At 38.2% G+C, this 17,153-nt stretch overlaps 1 protein-coding gene across 1 annotated transcript; it reads left to right on the forward strand.

The window, feature by feature from the left end:
- The first annotated feature begins 12,164 nt into the window (after nt 1-12,164).
- LOC149238332 (uncharacterized) lies at nt 12,165-13,642 on the forward strand. The gene is made up of 7 exons (XM_089369531.1): nt 12,165-12,238; nt 12,676-12,722; nt 12,810-12,984; nt 13,066-13,137; nt 13,241-13,312; nt 13,400-13,471; nt 13,567-13,642. The coding sequence occupies exons 1-7, from the start codon at nt 12,165-12,167 to the stop codon at nt 13,640-13,642; spliced, it is 588 nt and encodes a 195-aa protein (XP_089225657.1).
- The last annotated feature ends 3,511 nt before the right edge of the window (nt 13,643-17,153 follow it).

The following is a 17,153-nucleotide window of genomic DNA, read 5'->3' on the forward strand; positions in this document are numbered from 1 at the left end:
AACTCCTAATTCCCTTAACTGCTGTGAAGATCTTGAATTAAGGAAATCAATCATTTTCCTTGCGAACTGAGCTCTTTGCTGTAATTTCTGTTTATTTGCAACAATAAGATTTTCGAAGTCTCTGATGATAATCTTCTGATCCTCTACTATAGACAATGACTCCCACATGTTCCTCACAGTATGGATGATGTCATTCCATAAAATTTCTCTGGCTTGAATAAGGGACATATTCCCCTTCACCTTCTCCTTTAACTCTTTAATTTCTTGAGAAGCAACTTGAAAATCATTCTTGTACTTGTCAACATTTTCCTTAGACATTGTCAATTCTCTTTCAGTAGCCTTTATAACTTTCAAGGCAATCTCATAATCTCTCTGAATTTTCTTCACCTCATTCTCAGAAATCTACAATTCAGTCATGACTCTAGTCAATTTATCAGTTGGGTCCTCAGAATTAGCTTGTACTACAATAGTACAAACATGAGAATCAATTTTCTGTTGTAAAACAAAATTTATTTCTTTCAGCTTGGTGATTTCATCATTTCTTTGTATGAGATCCTCTGTTAGTGCCTCTTTCTCTTTTTCCACCTGTGCCACTTCTGAAGCCATTGGATGTTTAATGGAAGACATCTTTAATTTCTTCCTTAGCATATGAACTTCTGTTTCATCTCCCTACAATATATTTTGAACAACACTTCTGTCCTCTGGGTTGACCCCAATTTTAACAATCATCTTGTTCAATTCTTCATTTCGAGTGGTTAAAGCTATGGAGTTTGCTTTTTCTAATTTCATCTCGTTAACAAATTTTTCTAACAAAGCTTCAACTTTGTTAGCAGCCAAAGAATACTTTTTCAAATCACTGTAAATTAGTTCACTAGTTTACCTATGCAAATTGATTTTGTTGAGTTGAGGCTTCTGTGATCCATATTAAATTTAAGAGAGATTATTCGGTGTACATCACAAGAAATTTTATTTGTCGACGCTTGACGATGAACCACACTTTGACAACAACGCGTCGACAAATAAAATTTCTTGTGATGTACGCCGAAAAATCTCTCACAAATTGCTTTTGTTAGGCAGAGGGATTTCTCTAGCATCAACTGTCAAATTGACAGTCTTGAAACCTGATGAAGAAGACACAGACACAACATAAGGGTGAGAGAAAGCTAGTTTGAGCTGATTCCTCTCCAAATCCATAGCAGAAAGTAGTCTGGTATGATAATCTGAGATAAAATAAGCCTCCTACTTAGATTCCATGTTTTCTTTAACTTTCCTGTTCTTTTCTTCAATATGAGAATACAACTACTTTATCATTGACACAGAGCTCTGGCCAGTCTCTTCTGGAATAGGAGAAGATGGTGTACAAACAAATTCTCCTAATTGTAACTGAAAAACATGATGCAGACAATGAGTTTTCACCCTCATAGAGTTTAGTTCTTTTAAAACTTATGTCTGTTTCCTCTTCTAGATCAATGACATCTTAGTTGCCTCTCATTAAATTATTCTCACTTTGATGAGGAGTTTCAATTTCCACTCCTGTCAAACTAGTTTTTCCTCCATTAGCTAATTTCTCCACCTCTGGTTGAGCTTCATGTATAAAGGGAGAATAAGCATTTTCCACCCTCCTGTTTGAAATAATATGATGTGGATCATATGCCCACTTTTCACCCAGTTGCAAATTCATATCTTCAAGTGCCTTCTGCACTTCTCCTACAACTTGCTTGTTATTCACAATGAAAGGTCCCATTGTCTTTGGAAATTTAAATAAATGCCCCTTCTTTGCTGGCACAAAATGTACTTGATCCACATTCAAACTCTGCCTGATGAACTCTAATGAAAATAGTCTCATAGGCACAAAAGTTGGGAGCCTGTAAGGGGAAACTTCTGCTCCATATAATCTAATCTTTGAATAATCTTCAAACTGAAACCAATCACCTACTTTAACATCTTTACTGAGTTGAAGGAAAAGTTGAGCTTTTGGTAGAAAGGAAGGTGGAGGAGAACTGTTTAATATTGAGTAAACAACTGATAGAAAAGAAGTAACAAAGTACATCAAACCTTGGTTATTTGCAATACTTCTTACCACATCAATCCAAAATACTACTGACTGCTTTTTCTTGTGAGAGTCCATGATATTCAACCCTAGGTGCATGAATCTTTCAACATGAGTGTACAAGAAGAGGTAAGTAATAAGAGAAGGAAATCTGAAGCAACCAGTGAGAGGAAGATTTGTCAATTGGGAATTAACCATTTTCTCCCAGAAAATAGGTATGTCAAAAATTGTTTCTGGGTTCATCATCAAACTAAACATTCCTAAAATGGCTTTGTCCATAGTATTTGTATCCTCCCTTCCTAAAATTTTAGCTAGAATTTGTAGGACAAGTCTAACTTATTCAACAAAAGTGTCCAAAGGAAAATGAGTAGGCTCCATAGGCAGATGCTTCCTAGGAGACATTAAAAAGAAATTCAATTGAGCATAATTAGAAGCAGACAAATCTTGAAAAGTGGAAACAAAGTCTCTTTTGAAAAAGGGGTGTAAGAACTTGTAGATGGAAAACATAAATCTTGCTGAATTAATAGGGAAGACACATCTGAAACATTTTCACCTAATGAGTTCACGACAAAACGTTTTTGAGGATAAAGGGCAAAGACCAGCCAATATATAAATTCTGGGAACATATAGGTTTGAGGAATCATGGCAGCTAAAACCCCTGACCTTACAATATCAACATATATAGGAGACTCAATTTTTTTAAGAAGAATATGCTGCTAAATTTCTATATAATCAATGGAACAAACTCGGTAAAAAATGTCTCTTTTAGTATCCATCGACAGAATATGGAAATTGGAACCTGTTAAAGCAACTTTCTTCGAAATTTTGATAATTCTAGATGACAAGACTTCACGCAAATATTTGAATAGTGGTGGGTGATGCTGACTGGAGTTGCAACCTGTGCAATTAAATTCACTGAAGCAAGATAAGAGGACAACGATGAACATAATGAATAATAGAATGAGATTTACAGTGGAAACAGGGTAACGGGGTAACGGGTGGGAAAACATAATTAATGACAATCATGGGAAATTTGAATTAATGAGCTGGTGACAAAACAGATGAGATGATGGTTGACATGGATGATGAGGTGGCGGAAGGGTACAACGATTAACAATGACAAAGGAACGGGAAAAATGAATATACAGTGCCACACTCACTAGCTGACGTAATACGGGGGTAGACTCTAGTACGAAGAAAACCCGACGTAGTCCCCCCGCAACCAATGTGAGTCATTGATCTGTGGTCAGATTTGTCTTTGAAAAGTCTTTGCGGAGGGACTCGGTGGATTAACTGTTGGGCACATAGTGTCATCAAGTTTGCTCCACCTGACGGGCCCGCTCCTATTTGTCATCGCACTCGAAAACTTGATCGACATTTAGGATTCGACTTTATTATTGCCGACTAAGGACCCACTTGTCTTTACACTTAATACTGCATTAATATTTAAGTAATGCAGTTTAATATACCATCATACATTAATGACTTAACATCAAAAATTTTGTTTTGCTTCTCTTTTTCTTTTAATTTTTTTTTTGCAGATACATATATACATTTCTTCTAAGCACAAATAAAAGTAAAACAAGCTACAACAGGACCAAAGATCTACAAAACTCAAGAGGCATGTACAATGGGCAAAGTAGGTTGGAGTATGCCTAGAGTTTATGCAACAGTGGACAATTGCCAAATAGATCACCAAAAATCCATCATTGAGATGGAAGGTAAGCTACAATAACAAGTCATTTCCATTTTGATTGATCCAGGTTCCAATTATAGTTATATTAGTCCATAACTTGTGGAGAAGTGTGGATTGGGCAAGGAGTTGCACCAAGAACCTTGGCTGGTTCAATTGGAAACAAGCACAAGGAGAAGAATCAACCATTGGGTAAAGTTGTGTGCAATGGAGCTTAGTGGCATGGCCATGATAGCCCACTTGAATGTGTTACCATTGGGTGGGTATGACTTATTATTGGGCATGGATTGGTTGTACCTACACCGGACCAAGGTAGATTGCTATGAGAAAGCAATAGAATGCTTGGATGAGAAAGGAACAAAAAGAGTGTTGCAAGGCAAGAGGAAACCCATATCAGTGAGGTTGATCACTACTATGCAAGCCAAATGCAACAACAGGAAAAGATGCATGTTGTTTGCAGTGCAATTTTTCTAGAGCAAGGAAGCTGGTAGAAGATCAAATGAAAAGGAGGCTGAATTACTTCAAAAGTACCCTGTTTTGCAACAATATGCAAATGTTTTTCCAGTGGAGGTTCCTGGATTTCCTCCTCATAGGGAGATAGATTTCTCTATCGAACTAGTGCCAAGAGCAACACCAACATCCAAGGCTCCATATAGAATGAGCACACCAAAATTGGTTGAGCTCAAATTATAGCTGAAGGAGATGCTCGACAAGGGTTACATAAGGCCAAGTGTGTCCCCTTGGGGCGCACCAATATTATTTGTAAAGAAGAAAGACAAAACCCTTCGATTGTGCATTGATTACAGACAACTGAATAAAGTAACCATTAAGAATAGGTACCCATTACCAAGGATTAATGATCTCTTTGACTAGTTAAGAGGAGCAACAATTTTCTCCAAAATTGACTTAAGGTCAGGCTACCATCAAGTGAGAATTAAGGAGGAAGATATCCATAAAATTGCCTTTAGAACAAGATATGGGCACTATGAATTTGTAGTGGTACCCTTTGGACTCACTAACGCCCCAACCACATTCATGTGCCTAATGAACAGAGTATTGTGTCCATACTTGGATAAGTTTGTCATAGTATTTGTTGACGACATTTTAATCTATTCAAAAACAGAAGAAGAACATGAAAAGCATTTGGCTATGGTGTTACAACTGTTGAGAGAACATAAGCTCTATGCAAAGCTCAACAAGTGTGACTTCTTCCAATCACAGATACACTATCTAGGGCACATCATCTTTGAGGAAGGCGTATTAGTTGACCCTGAAAAGATCAAAGCCATAAGGGAGTGGCCAACTCCAAAGAATGTGGATGAGATTAGATCATTCATGGGATTGGCAAGATACTATAGGAGATATATTTGAAATTTCTCCAAAACTGGTCATCCCATTACAACTTTGCAGAGGAAAGGGAAAATATTTGAATGGATTGCACAATGTGCAGAAAGCTTTGAGCAGTTGAAACAATTTCTCACTAGTGCGCCAGTGCTGAGAATCACATATCCGGATAAGGATTTCGTGGTGTGTACAGATGCATGCAGAGAGGGACTCGGTGGAGTCTTAATGTAGGAAGGGCAAGTAGTGTGTTATGAATCCAAAAATTTGAATAAACATGAGGAAAATTATGTGACACATGATTTAGAATTGGCTGCTATAGTTCATGCTTTGAAAATGTGGAGGCACTACCTCCTTGGCAGGAAGTTCACACTCATGTCAGACCATAGTGGACTCAAGTATTTGTTTGGACAATCAAAGTTGAATGCTAGGCAAGCAAGATGGTTGGCTATGCTCAATGAGTTTGACTTTGAGATTACACACATAAAAGGAAATGAAAAAGGTTTCTGATGCCTTGAGCGAGAGAATCCAAGTAAATCACTTGGCAGCAGTAAGTTGGTATGCAACAAATTTGGAAGAAAGAATCAAAAGTGCTGGACAGTTGGACGAAAAGTACCAGCAATTGAAAGAAAAGTTGTAGCAAAGAGGTGAGGATGAAGGATCTCATCTCACTAAGGATGACTTAGTCAGGTTTAAAGGCATAATTTATGTGCCTAACAACAATGAAAAAAAAGGCTAATAATGAAAGAATTCCATGTTAAGCCTTACTTAGGCCACCCAGGGTATCAAAAGACCCTCACAACTGTCAAAAAGTACTATCACTGGCCGAATATGAAGAAAGAAGTGGCAAATTTCATAGCAAGATGCATGGAATGCCAATAGGTAAAGGCTGAATGCAAACACCCGGCAAGATTGTTGCATCCTATCCCTATTCCAAAATGGAAGTGGGAGGTAGTCTCTATGGATTTCATCACAAGATTGCCCAAAATAGCTAAGCAGCATGATGCAATCATGGTGGTGGTGGACAAACTTAGCAAGGTAGCTCATTTTGTGGCAGTCAAATCCACCAATTCCGCTAGTGATATAGCACAAATATTCATAAAGGAGATTGTGAGACTACATGGCATTCCCAAGAATATTGTGTCAGATAGAGATGCTAAATTTACTTCCAGGTTTTGGAAGGAATTTTTTGCAGGATTGGGAACAAAATTAGCATTTAGTACAACCTATCATCCGCAAACAGATGGGAAAACAGAGAGGATTAATCGAATCCTTGAGGACATGTTAAGGATGTATGTGATGCATCAACCCAAGAAATGGGAAGAATATCTTCCACTTGTGGAATTTTAATACAATAATGGACACCAAGAGTCCATAAGGATGAGCCCCTTTGAGGCATTGTATGGCAGGAAATGTAATACTCCTATCAGCTGGAGTAGGACCTGCTATGCTTAAGGATATGGAACAACAAGTTCAGATCATAAAGAAAAATCTGAAAGTGGCACAAGACAGATAGAAAAACTATGCAGATAAGCATAGGGTGCACAAAGAGTTCCAAGTGGGGGAACATGTTTACCTGAGAATTAAACCCAAGAAAAGTTCCCTAAAAATGGGGACATGTGCCAAGTTGGCACCACAGTATTGTGGGCCATTTGAAATTCTTGAGAGGATTGGCCCAGTAGCATATAGAATGGCTTTACCTCCATCAGTTAGAGTTCATGATGTTTTCCATGTTTCTTTACTTAAAAGATATGTGCAGGATTCTAATCATGTGATTGATTGGTTTGTGCTATAGGTGGAACCAGAGGGAGAGTTCCAACCAGAACCACTATGCATTTTGGACTGGAGGAGTCTCATGCTTCGAAATCGAGTCATAGAGCAAGTCAAGGTGCAGTGGAATCACTTTGGGCCAGAGGAGGCCACGTGGGAAATGGCCGATGTCATGAAAGCTAATTATCCTTTCTTGTTTGATGATTAAAACAAGTGTGTATAATTGTAAACACTGTATAGAGCTATGTGTATAAAGCTCCATGGAATAATATGTGTATTATTTTAATTTTGACATTGTATAGGTGTAAATGAACACCGAGGGCAATGTTCCCTCAAGGGGGAGGGGACTGTGACAGCCCCACCCAAGGTTCTCGTATGAGCCACAATTTTAAAAATGATGTAAATATTTTGCAATGTTTGAAATAAAAGAAAAGGGGACTGAGTCAAGGGACACAGATTCCAGAGCTGGGGATGGAGAATTGTTGCTTGGGATGTTATGGTTTCTTGTGCAAAGAATAAATATGAACTCTATGACAACTATTAAAGGAAGTAAAGGGACTGGATCTTGAAATTAAATGGGTTGAAGGAAAGTACTCAGGCCCATGCTTTCTTGAGAAAATGCAACAAGCAAAGATGACATAATTTATGAGGGTTGCAAAAAACAGGAAGGGCACAATAGGAAAGAGGGGATGGAGTGAACAAAAAGGGGGATGGAAAAGGAAAAAGAGAGCTCTAGGGGGCACTCCTCAAGAGAGAGCAACATAGACTTGCTTTTAATGAGGACCTGCTTTTGGAGGCAGACATAGAAGGGAACTAGAGTTAGCTTCCAACAAAAGCTTTCAGTAGGCCCCGATGAAGAGAAGAGAAGAGAAGGGGATTAGTTCTCTGTCCTTGGAGGTTGTGGGTTGAGTGCTAGTCTCTAGAGCCCTGTAACAGCTTGGGGTCCCTGGAGGCTGTGGGTTGAGGTATAATCCTTAGAGCCCTGTAACAACTTGGGTCCCTGGAGGCTGATGGTTGAGATCAAGGTCTCTGGAGCCCTGTAACAACTTGGGTCCCTAGAGGCTATGGGTTGGGATGAAATCTCTGGAACCCTGTAATAACTTGGGTCCCCTGGAGGCTGTGGGTTGAGATAGCTACTCTGGAGCCCTGTAACAACTTGGGAGGAGACCATCCTAAAGCAGAAGTAGAGGAAGACTTTATTAAAGACTTTGAACATTTCCCTATTGGTACAGTGGATTCTGGACTCCCTAGAAGGGGGTGAATCACTGTGTGTGCACTTGGGGGTGAGGTGGGGCACTTCTGGACTCCCTGTGCTAATAAAGAAAGAAGCCATTAGTTGGTGGGATTGAGGAAGAGGTCCTATGGAGTCCCTGGTTCAGTTGGCAGTTGGCACACAATCCCAAAAGCAAGCATTCTCCCCCTGAGACTCTGGAATTTGGCTCGGGGGTGACAACTGCAAGTGAAAGTGGTTGTAGCTATCTATGGTTGGGTGGAGAGTCCTTGTCCCAGAATCAATTTCCTTGCAAACTTAGAGATAAGTACTTGTGTAAGATTTCTTATTACTTGAATGGGTCATGTTGTATTGTTGTGAAATCAAGGATTGTATTTGTGTTGTTAATGTCTGTGTATGTGGTGTAGCCTTGAGGGGGTATTCTCCATATATATATATATATATATATATATATATATATGCTTGTGCTAAATATGAAAGTAAAGGTGTTTAATCACTTATTGGGGGCAACCACAGAGTACCTGATACAAAATAGGTGCAATAAAACCACATAATAATGATGTCTAAGCTAGAGAGTTGAACTGAACCTGAATCTAAATGACATGCTTAACTGTGATAAGAATAATACATGATTAATAATAGAATAATTGTATGATAAATTAGAGGCCATAGCCAAAGCCTTGAGAGCTTGAATTGATCCTTGAAGATAGTGGGTTTTGAGACCCTTTCATTATGTGTAGTCTACATAGAAGTCCATTGCGAGGCAGAGTTGGTATTTGTTTACAAGTTATGTATTTAGTTACATGTTGTTGTGCCGCTAGGAAAGCAATGGGTGAATGTCGAGGAGAGATTTCCTGGGGCCAGTCGAGCCCTGCAACTTTCCCTAAGTGTCTTGCCGCTTTATCTATATGTCTTGCAACCTTGTATTTCAAGCAGGTTAGGTATCCACAAGTGTTGCCTTTGCTTTTCCGATGAGGCACAAGGAGGTGTGGAACAATGCCAAGAAGTGGCTCGTAGAGTTTGCGTGGGTTTTGGAGTTGTTAGTGTGTGGCAGGTGAGGCATAAACCTCTTTGGAGCTTGTGCTAATCCCGTGTTAGATAACAGGCACAAGAGCTTTTGTGCTGCCATGTGAGGAATTCCCTACCTGGGGGCAGGGAAGGCCCATGGGCTAGAAAACCCTCAATGTAGCTATCACCTAAGCTCAGGAGGGGTAACACCATGAAAATCTTTAGATTAACCTTGGTAGAGTGGCGGAATCCTGAAGAGGATCTGGAGGTCTACCAGACCTTGGAGACAAGGCCATAGTTGAGAAGGTCGGTCAGAGAAAGCTTACGTGGTGGTAGAACTTGTTCTTGAGGAGATTGTAGAGATCCTTGTCTAAGGCATTATAGGGGGAGGAACCAAAATTCCTTGACCAAGCCATGGCATAATTGCAAGGAAGAACGATAGTCAAGCTCTATAATTGTTTCAAGAGCCCGAAGGACACCTGAACCAGAGTCTTGGTTGAAGAAGCTAGATTTGAACGACCAGTGACAGGAGGGGATGTATCGAGAATATTTCAAGTCGCCTTGGAAGAAGGAAGAAGGGCACTCTTTACCTTATAAAGATTGATCGCCCCAACCTTATCCGAGAATGGGAGATAAACCCTATACACGTCAACTGTGGATTCACGGCTGGGATCACACAGGCTGGTACATAGGTTCTGAGGACCATTTAAGCCCCAAGATGTAACATAGGTTGGAGTTCGGGTCGTCGAAAGAAAGTAAGCCCTATGCTCAAGAATGGGTCGACCCTGACTAGTTGGAGGTCGGGCGGCGTATCGACAAAGAGAGGCATGGTAGTAAGGCACGTTGTACCAAACCGACTAGATTGGAAGTCAGGTGTCAGACCGTCGAGAAGGAGGTATGCCCTCTGCTAAAAAATGGGCTGACCCCGTCTTAGTCGGAGGTCGGGGGTCCGGACGTCGACATTGTTGGTGAGTGAAGAAGCTTACACGCCCTAACTCTTCTGCTTCATCAACTATTGGTGGGCCTATGGCAGAATGTCGTGTGGTAGCGGAAGACAGACGACCATTGATTCAGTGAGAGGAAGAAATTGTGATATGAATAATTATTAAAAAAAGGACAAGAAGGGAAGGAAAGAGCACAAGCGAAAAAACATAAAGGAGAAGTTCACCCAAGCAACAGGGTTCAAACTTCGCTTTGCCGTTTCCACGACTAAAGGAACAATGGCGGCTAGATCCGCCGGTGACGACCCCTTTTACTCTAGGAGGGTAGGTGGGTATGTTACAAAACCTATATTTTGGATCAATCATGTCAAAGAAAATACAATAATAAAAAACTTAAAAGAATCATGCACTATCTTTCCTCTATCGTTGTTAGTCACTTTGCTTTCTCTCTTCGCTTGGATCCTTGGTTAAGATGCATCTATCCTAGTTCTTTATAATATTATTTATATTATATAAATTTCACATATGTATATATAAAAGCATTCTCATTTGTAATTTATTAAAACCTCGATTTAATCTCTATGGGAATAATTTTAGTAGTCGTGAGGATGGAGGGTTTAGATATACCTCAAAAGTAATTATAATCTCTACACATCTAACCTCTAACACATTTAACGTCTAACATCTCACATATAACGTCCACACATCTACCCTATACTGGGATGTGTCTACACATGTAACATCTAACATCTCACATATAATGCCAACACATCTACCCTATACTAGGCTGTAGAGTGTCTTTGGGCGCAAAAAAAAAATAAAAAAAAATGAAAATCATAGTAGATTAATTCAAGTAATTGAATGTTGTGAATTTCAAGTAAATTTCACAAATTCAAGAAAGAATTATATTTGATCATTATTTTTGGAAACAATAAATATAAATTTAGCTCACTCAAAGATGAAACCTTATAAAAGGGACTGACCCAGTTTTGATTTTTGTTTGGAACATCAATGCAGGGACCAAAGTTATTGTATCAATGCCAAGATGTAAGAAATTTCACAAGTTGACTTATAATTTTATTTTATCAATGCTAGGGAAAAGTTACTACAGTTGAAGGTCACACATAAACTTACAATTCCTCGAAATTTGTCCAGCTCCCCAGCTCTTCAGGCCTCCTCTCGTTCAAATTATTAGAGTCAAAACTCTTGGGAAACCAGAACAAGCCTGTACGCTATAATACGTCCTTAAATGTTTAAGGATGCTTCAATGCGAAATGAAATAAAAGTAGAGAAAGATTAGTGTTGTCAAATTAGTGAGCTTCCCAAACTCCTTTGGAATTTTACCCGATAAATTATTTATTTTGAACAACCTGCAACATGAATCCACTAGCAATTCAAATTCAAATTCCCAGACAACAATTTACTCATCAAACACATTCGAACAAGCGATGAGTTACAAATATTGCATCAGAGTCAAAGATCCCATCGATGCAGGGATTGATCCGTGTAGAAGGTTGTATCTCAAATCTTTTCCAGTTTAAACAACATAGAAAATTCTTGTCACTATCATTCCCTGGAATTTTCAGATAAATAACAGGGCTAAAGATTGGCAGACTTCTTGAATTAGCTTACATGTTTTCCAAATATGTGAGATTAGCCAGCTCTGGTGGAATAATTCCCGATAGCTCTTCATATCGAATTTTTCTGCAAACAGAAACAGAAATGCACGAGTCCAACCTTTACAGTACACACACTGAAAAATATTATGTGGAATGATGATCCAACTTACATTTTAAAGACATGGAAAGTCGTTGAAGGCACAGTTGCAGATGACACTGAGCTCCCCCTCTCTGTCGTCGAGAGTATACTAGGACGAGTCGCGACTGCAGGGATCCACATTGAAGTTCCATTTGGTAATCCCCATTTTGCTTGCTATTATTCTCAGTGCATTGACGGCTAAACATCAAATCTTGCAATATAAGGGCCCAAAAGTGATTCCAGAGTGCAAAATGCATTCAAGAAAAGTGATTACAGAGAGAAAAATGCATTTAAGAAGAGTGAATCGTTTCTCACCTTCTTTTGGATCCGTGACTACAGCAACTTCGCTAAGTTTGCTGTGACTATAATAACATGGCAGTGGCAAAGGATGAGGAAAAATGTGGAATGGAATTGCAATTTGTTGAAATGAGATTTGCAGAGGCTATGTTAAGCCATTGTACTAATAAGATGAAAAACATCAAAATTTAGAAATTGGAGACGCACTTGCAAGTTGCATCCTATTTATGGAAATTTACAGTCAAAATTATTGAGTTGAGGGGCTCCAGTACTGCACGGATCCCTGACATTTTGGGCCCGGTGGTCATATATGTTTGAATCTTGACCAATTTGATGCCAACATGGCCACCGGGCCCAAAATGGCAGGGATCCGTGCAATACTGGAACTCTTGAAAACAATAAATTTGACTGTAAATTTTCATAAATAGGGTGCAGCTTGCAAGTGCATCTCCAACTTCTAAATTTTGATGCATTTCGTCTTATTAATAGAATGGTTGAGCGTGGCCTCTTCAAATCTCATATCCACAAATTGCAATTTCGTTCCATAATTTTCTTCATCCTTTGCTACTGCATCATGTTATTATAGTCACAAGGAACTCAACGAAGTTGTTGCAGTCACAAATCCAAAAGAAGGTGAGAAACAATTCACTCTTCTTAAATGCATTTTGCTCTCTGGAATCACTTTTGGGCCCTTATATTGCAAGCTTTGATGTTTAACAGTCAATGCGCTGAGAATAATAGCAAGCAAAATGGGGGTTACCAAATGGAACTTCAATGTGGATCCCTACAGCCGCTACTCGTCCTGGTATACTCTCGACGACAGAGAGGGGGAGCTCGGCGTCATCTGCAACTGTGCCTTCAACGAAAATAACACTTGCCATGTCCTAAAATTTAAGTCGGATGATCATTCCACATAATATTTTTCAGTGTGTGTACTGTAAAGGTTGGACTCATGCCTTTCTGTTTTTGTTTGCAGGAAAATTCGATATGAAGGACTGTCGGAAATTATTCCGCTACAGCTAGCTAATCTCACATATTTGGAAAACATGTAAGCTAATTCAAAAAGTCCGCCAATCTTTAGCCCTGTTGTTTATCTAAAAACTCCAGGGAATAATAGTGACAGGAATTCGTTGTGTTGTTCAAATTGACAGAGATTTGAGATACAACCTTCTGCACAGATCAATCCCTGAATCGATGGGATCTTTGACTCAGATGCAATATCTGTAACTCATCACTTGTCTGAATGTGCTTGATGAGTAAATTGTTTTCCAAGGATTTGAATTTGAATTGCTATCGGATTCGTGTTGCAGGTCATTTGGAATAAATAACTTATCAGGCGAAATTCCAAAGGAGTTTGGGACGCACACCAATTTGATAACACTAATCTCATTTCTCTACTTTAATTTCATTTCGCATTGAAGCATCCTTAAACACCCAAGGATGGACTATAGCATACATGCTTGTTCTGGTTTTGCAAGAGTTTTCACTCTAATAATTTGAATGGAAGGATACCTGCAGAGCTGGGGAACTTGACAAATATGCAGGAATTGTAAGTTTCTATGTATGCTTCTTCTCCCAGTGCAATAATTTTTCCCTAACATTGATAAAATAAATTTATAAGTCAGCCTGTGAATTTTTTTTAGATCTTGGCATTGATACAGTAACTTTGGTCCTCGCATTGATGTTCCATACAAAAATTGAAACTTGGTCAGTGAGCTAAGTTTATATTTATTGTTTGTAAAAATAATGATCACATATAATTCTTTCTTGAGTTTGTGAAATTTACTTGAAATTCACAACAGTTAATTACTTGAATTAATCTACTATAATTTTCATTTTTATTCAAGCTTGTGTTATAATTATTGATGATTTGTTAGGTTGTTATTAGGAAATAATTATAAAGAGTGATGTTTCTTATTATTTTAATAGTTGAGTGATTGCAAAATAAAAATGATTTCCAGATATTTATTGTGTATATATTTATTAAAAAACAATAAATTTGATTTTTAAAATTAATTTATCATTATAATTTGTAAAATTTTGAATTTCATAGTTTGTATAACACTTCATACTTCATGACACAATTTTTACCAATTAAATTTCTACACAAAACTAATCATATGTCATACAAAACTAATCATAATATTATGATTTCTTTATTTAAAAAATATAATTTAGAACATGCTCTTCTATATACCCTAAACATGTAACAATATCTACATTCACAAAACAATTTAAAAATAAAACACTTATACAAAAAATTAACTGATGGGTAGGGGGACTCATCAAATTTTACCCTTAGTGATCACCTTTATTTTGCGATCAAATCCATTTCTCCAGCATCGACAGACAATACCAGTCTGACTTAACTATTATGACATAGTTAATGCAGGTTTAATTAATGTAAATGGGTGGTTGGTGGAACATATTTCAATCTTGACCGCTTTGGATATATTAAAAATTGAAATGAACTGGGGAGGGAGAGCGTCTAGGATTTCAAATTGAAAAATTGCGCACAAAATTTCTGCACCGGCTTGTTGAATAAGGATGTTATGGTTCTCTGTTTCATTTTCGATGCCCTGGATGATAAGCTCAGCCTCTCGTGCATCAACGTCGACATTGTCCCTCATTGCAACAATACCCAAAGCAACCCAGTGCAATCCCTGTATATCCTAGTGATTGATATCACTACTCCTAGTCTTTTCAATCATCCCTCCGCCCACTAGGTTTTTCTTGAAGAAGTAGCAGAGATCAAACAACGCGAAACCTTTAAGAGGAATATAGCCATTGTCGACAAGAAGAGGCATGAAGAAATAAGCCGAAAAGCCACAACCGCTATGCATCCAGAAGATCACTCTGGATCTCCCAATTTACTGGAGGGTTTCTGTAGAAGAGAAAGTACTTGTTATAAGAAGAAATTTTGGCGTAAATCACATTCAGAAAATCATTGTCGACGCGTTTCGAACCAACCAGTGTGGTTCATCATCAGGACAAGTTGAAGAGACAGATCCAACTTTGCATGTTAAATAGTCTGAGCAGAGCTTCCAACGGCTACTTTGACCAACGGCTAATTTCGACTTATTCCGAAATACAAATCTCCCAATTCCGAAATTTCTTCTTATAATTGCTATGGATCACAGAAGCCTCAATTCAACCACAGAAAGTAACTGGTTGAAAATAATACACTCTAGGGGTGGAACAACACCCTGTGTTTGTAAATCCTTTATCTTATTAAACAACTTGTCGAAATACAAAGGGTCTTTATCAATCAGCTTTTCGAAACAGAAAGGGTCGTTATCAGTTGGTTAGATGAACTCCAGGAACTCTATGCTGAAGAGCATATGTGCCGGTGCACCCATGACATGGTCGCCCTTCGACTAACAGGAGATTTGTTAGCGAAGTGTGGAATATTTTTCAATGAATGTAGATGTGAATAGAGGACATGTGAAAGACATGGTGACGAGATTGATGAGAGGAAGGAAATGAAGGACAAGTGTAGCAGGAAAAGAAGGATCTTCTTACAATAGCATGGAGAAGTTTCTTGAGAAAATACAAGGTCCTTATCTAGTGTGGATTGCAGGTAAAGCAAACAAAATATTCATATTTAATCTTGTTAATTTGGTAGGTCAATGAAAAGTTCCAACCATGGGACTAGATTCCTCTTTTTGAGAGGACCAATTTTGACTATTGAAGCGCTGAATTTGGACAAGGGAAAGTGTACTTATGAAGAAAAGCCCACATATGCACATTTGGACAGGTCGACCATAATAGGAAATTGGTCACCTTGGAAGCTTATAAATACAAGTGACCTTAAGCTCATTTGGATATCATCAAGCATCATTTCATTCTCTTCTTCATTGATTGGTTCACATAGGTCTGAGGTTGGGTTGAAGAAAGTGGTTCATACAGGTTCAAAAATACAAGGTCTGAAACTTGCACGTGTTCTAGGCTTTTGGGTCAAAACCGCAGGCTCATCAAAAGAAAATTTTGGCTGTAACTGTAGGCTTGAAGGAATAAGGGTGCGATTGGAAGCTCTCAGCCACATGCATCCTTCTTCCTCCATGCGATTGAGCTCTAGGGTTGGATTTTGACATTTGACCATAGTTGACCGAAGGCAAGTCAAGTTGACTTTGATCTGGGTTAATGTTAGGAACATATTTTTGAATGTTGTTGGGTTAATTTTGCCAAATTATTTTGTATTGGGATCATTGTACTCTCTGCTGAACATTTTATGACAATCTAATAGAAGAAGTATTTCAAAGGGTTTTCCCCATAGTGGGTTTCCCCCTGGTCTTTGACCAAATCTAGTGTCCCTTGTTGATGTGTTGATTGTTTCATTTGTCATTGCATTTACTATTCTATCTTCAATTACTGTTGATGATTGGAAATATTAATTGTTATTGAAAATATTACTAATTGAAGAATTTTATTAAGCTAAAAGTAATTGAAACTACATAAAACAATGTTAAATTTAACATGGGTTTAGAGCTAAGGTGAAGGACAAGCCCAAAAGGAGGCAAGCATTGAAGCAATCACCTTTGGAAAGTTGAAGGAGCATATCTAATCAGATCAAGATGTCTTCCTTTTTCTTTGAGGAGCATGAGAAGTTGGGTGATTCATCTAACTTTGCTGCATGGAAAATTAGGTTGGAGATCATAGCTGATAACAATGATGTTTTGGAATTCATTCAAGGAAAAATACCTGAGCCTTCAGAGAATTCTTCCGCTTCTTCCAAGAATAAGCACAAGAAAGGTGAGTTAAAAGAAAAACAAATTATAGTTGATGGTTTACAAGATAATTTACTTCCATATCTTGGAAATTTGAGGAAGTCTACAGACATTTATATATGAAGTCTACGAACTGAATTAGTTAGAACCACTTCCCACAAGATTTTGAGTGTCATTATTTACTATATCAATGTTGTAGCATGTTGTTACCAAAATCAACCATTAACTCAACAATTTGTTCAATATAGTGTAAGGACCTGAACAATAAATTGACAAGAATGTAGAATAGGGGAATACCTTATGAGCTGAGATGCTTACACTGAAAGTAATGTTTGTG

The sequence above is a fragment of the Pinus tabuliformis genome, chromosome 8 (genome assembly GCF_031772625.1).
Source record: "Pinus tabuliformis cultivar Carrire ecotype Pingquan chromosome 8, CPIR1, whole genome shotgun sequence".
Lineage (NCBI taxonomy): Eukaryota > Viridiplantae > Streptophyta > Pinopsida > Pinales > Pinaceae > Pinus > Pinus tabuliformis.

Coding starts and splice junctions, on each gene's coding strand:
- LOC149238332 (XM_089369531.1), top strand. CDS start 12,165: ATGGCAGTGGCAAAGGATGAGGAAAAATGTGGAATGGAATTGCAATTT. Junction 12,239..12,675: donor ATGAGATTTGCAGAGGCTAT/GTTAAGCCATTG, acceptor ATGTTATTATAG/TCACAAGGAACTCAACGAAG. Junction 13,472..13,566: donor CACACCAATTTGATAACACT/AATCTCATTTCT, acceptor CTGGTTTTGCAA/GAGTTTTCACTCTAATAATT.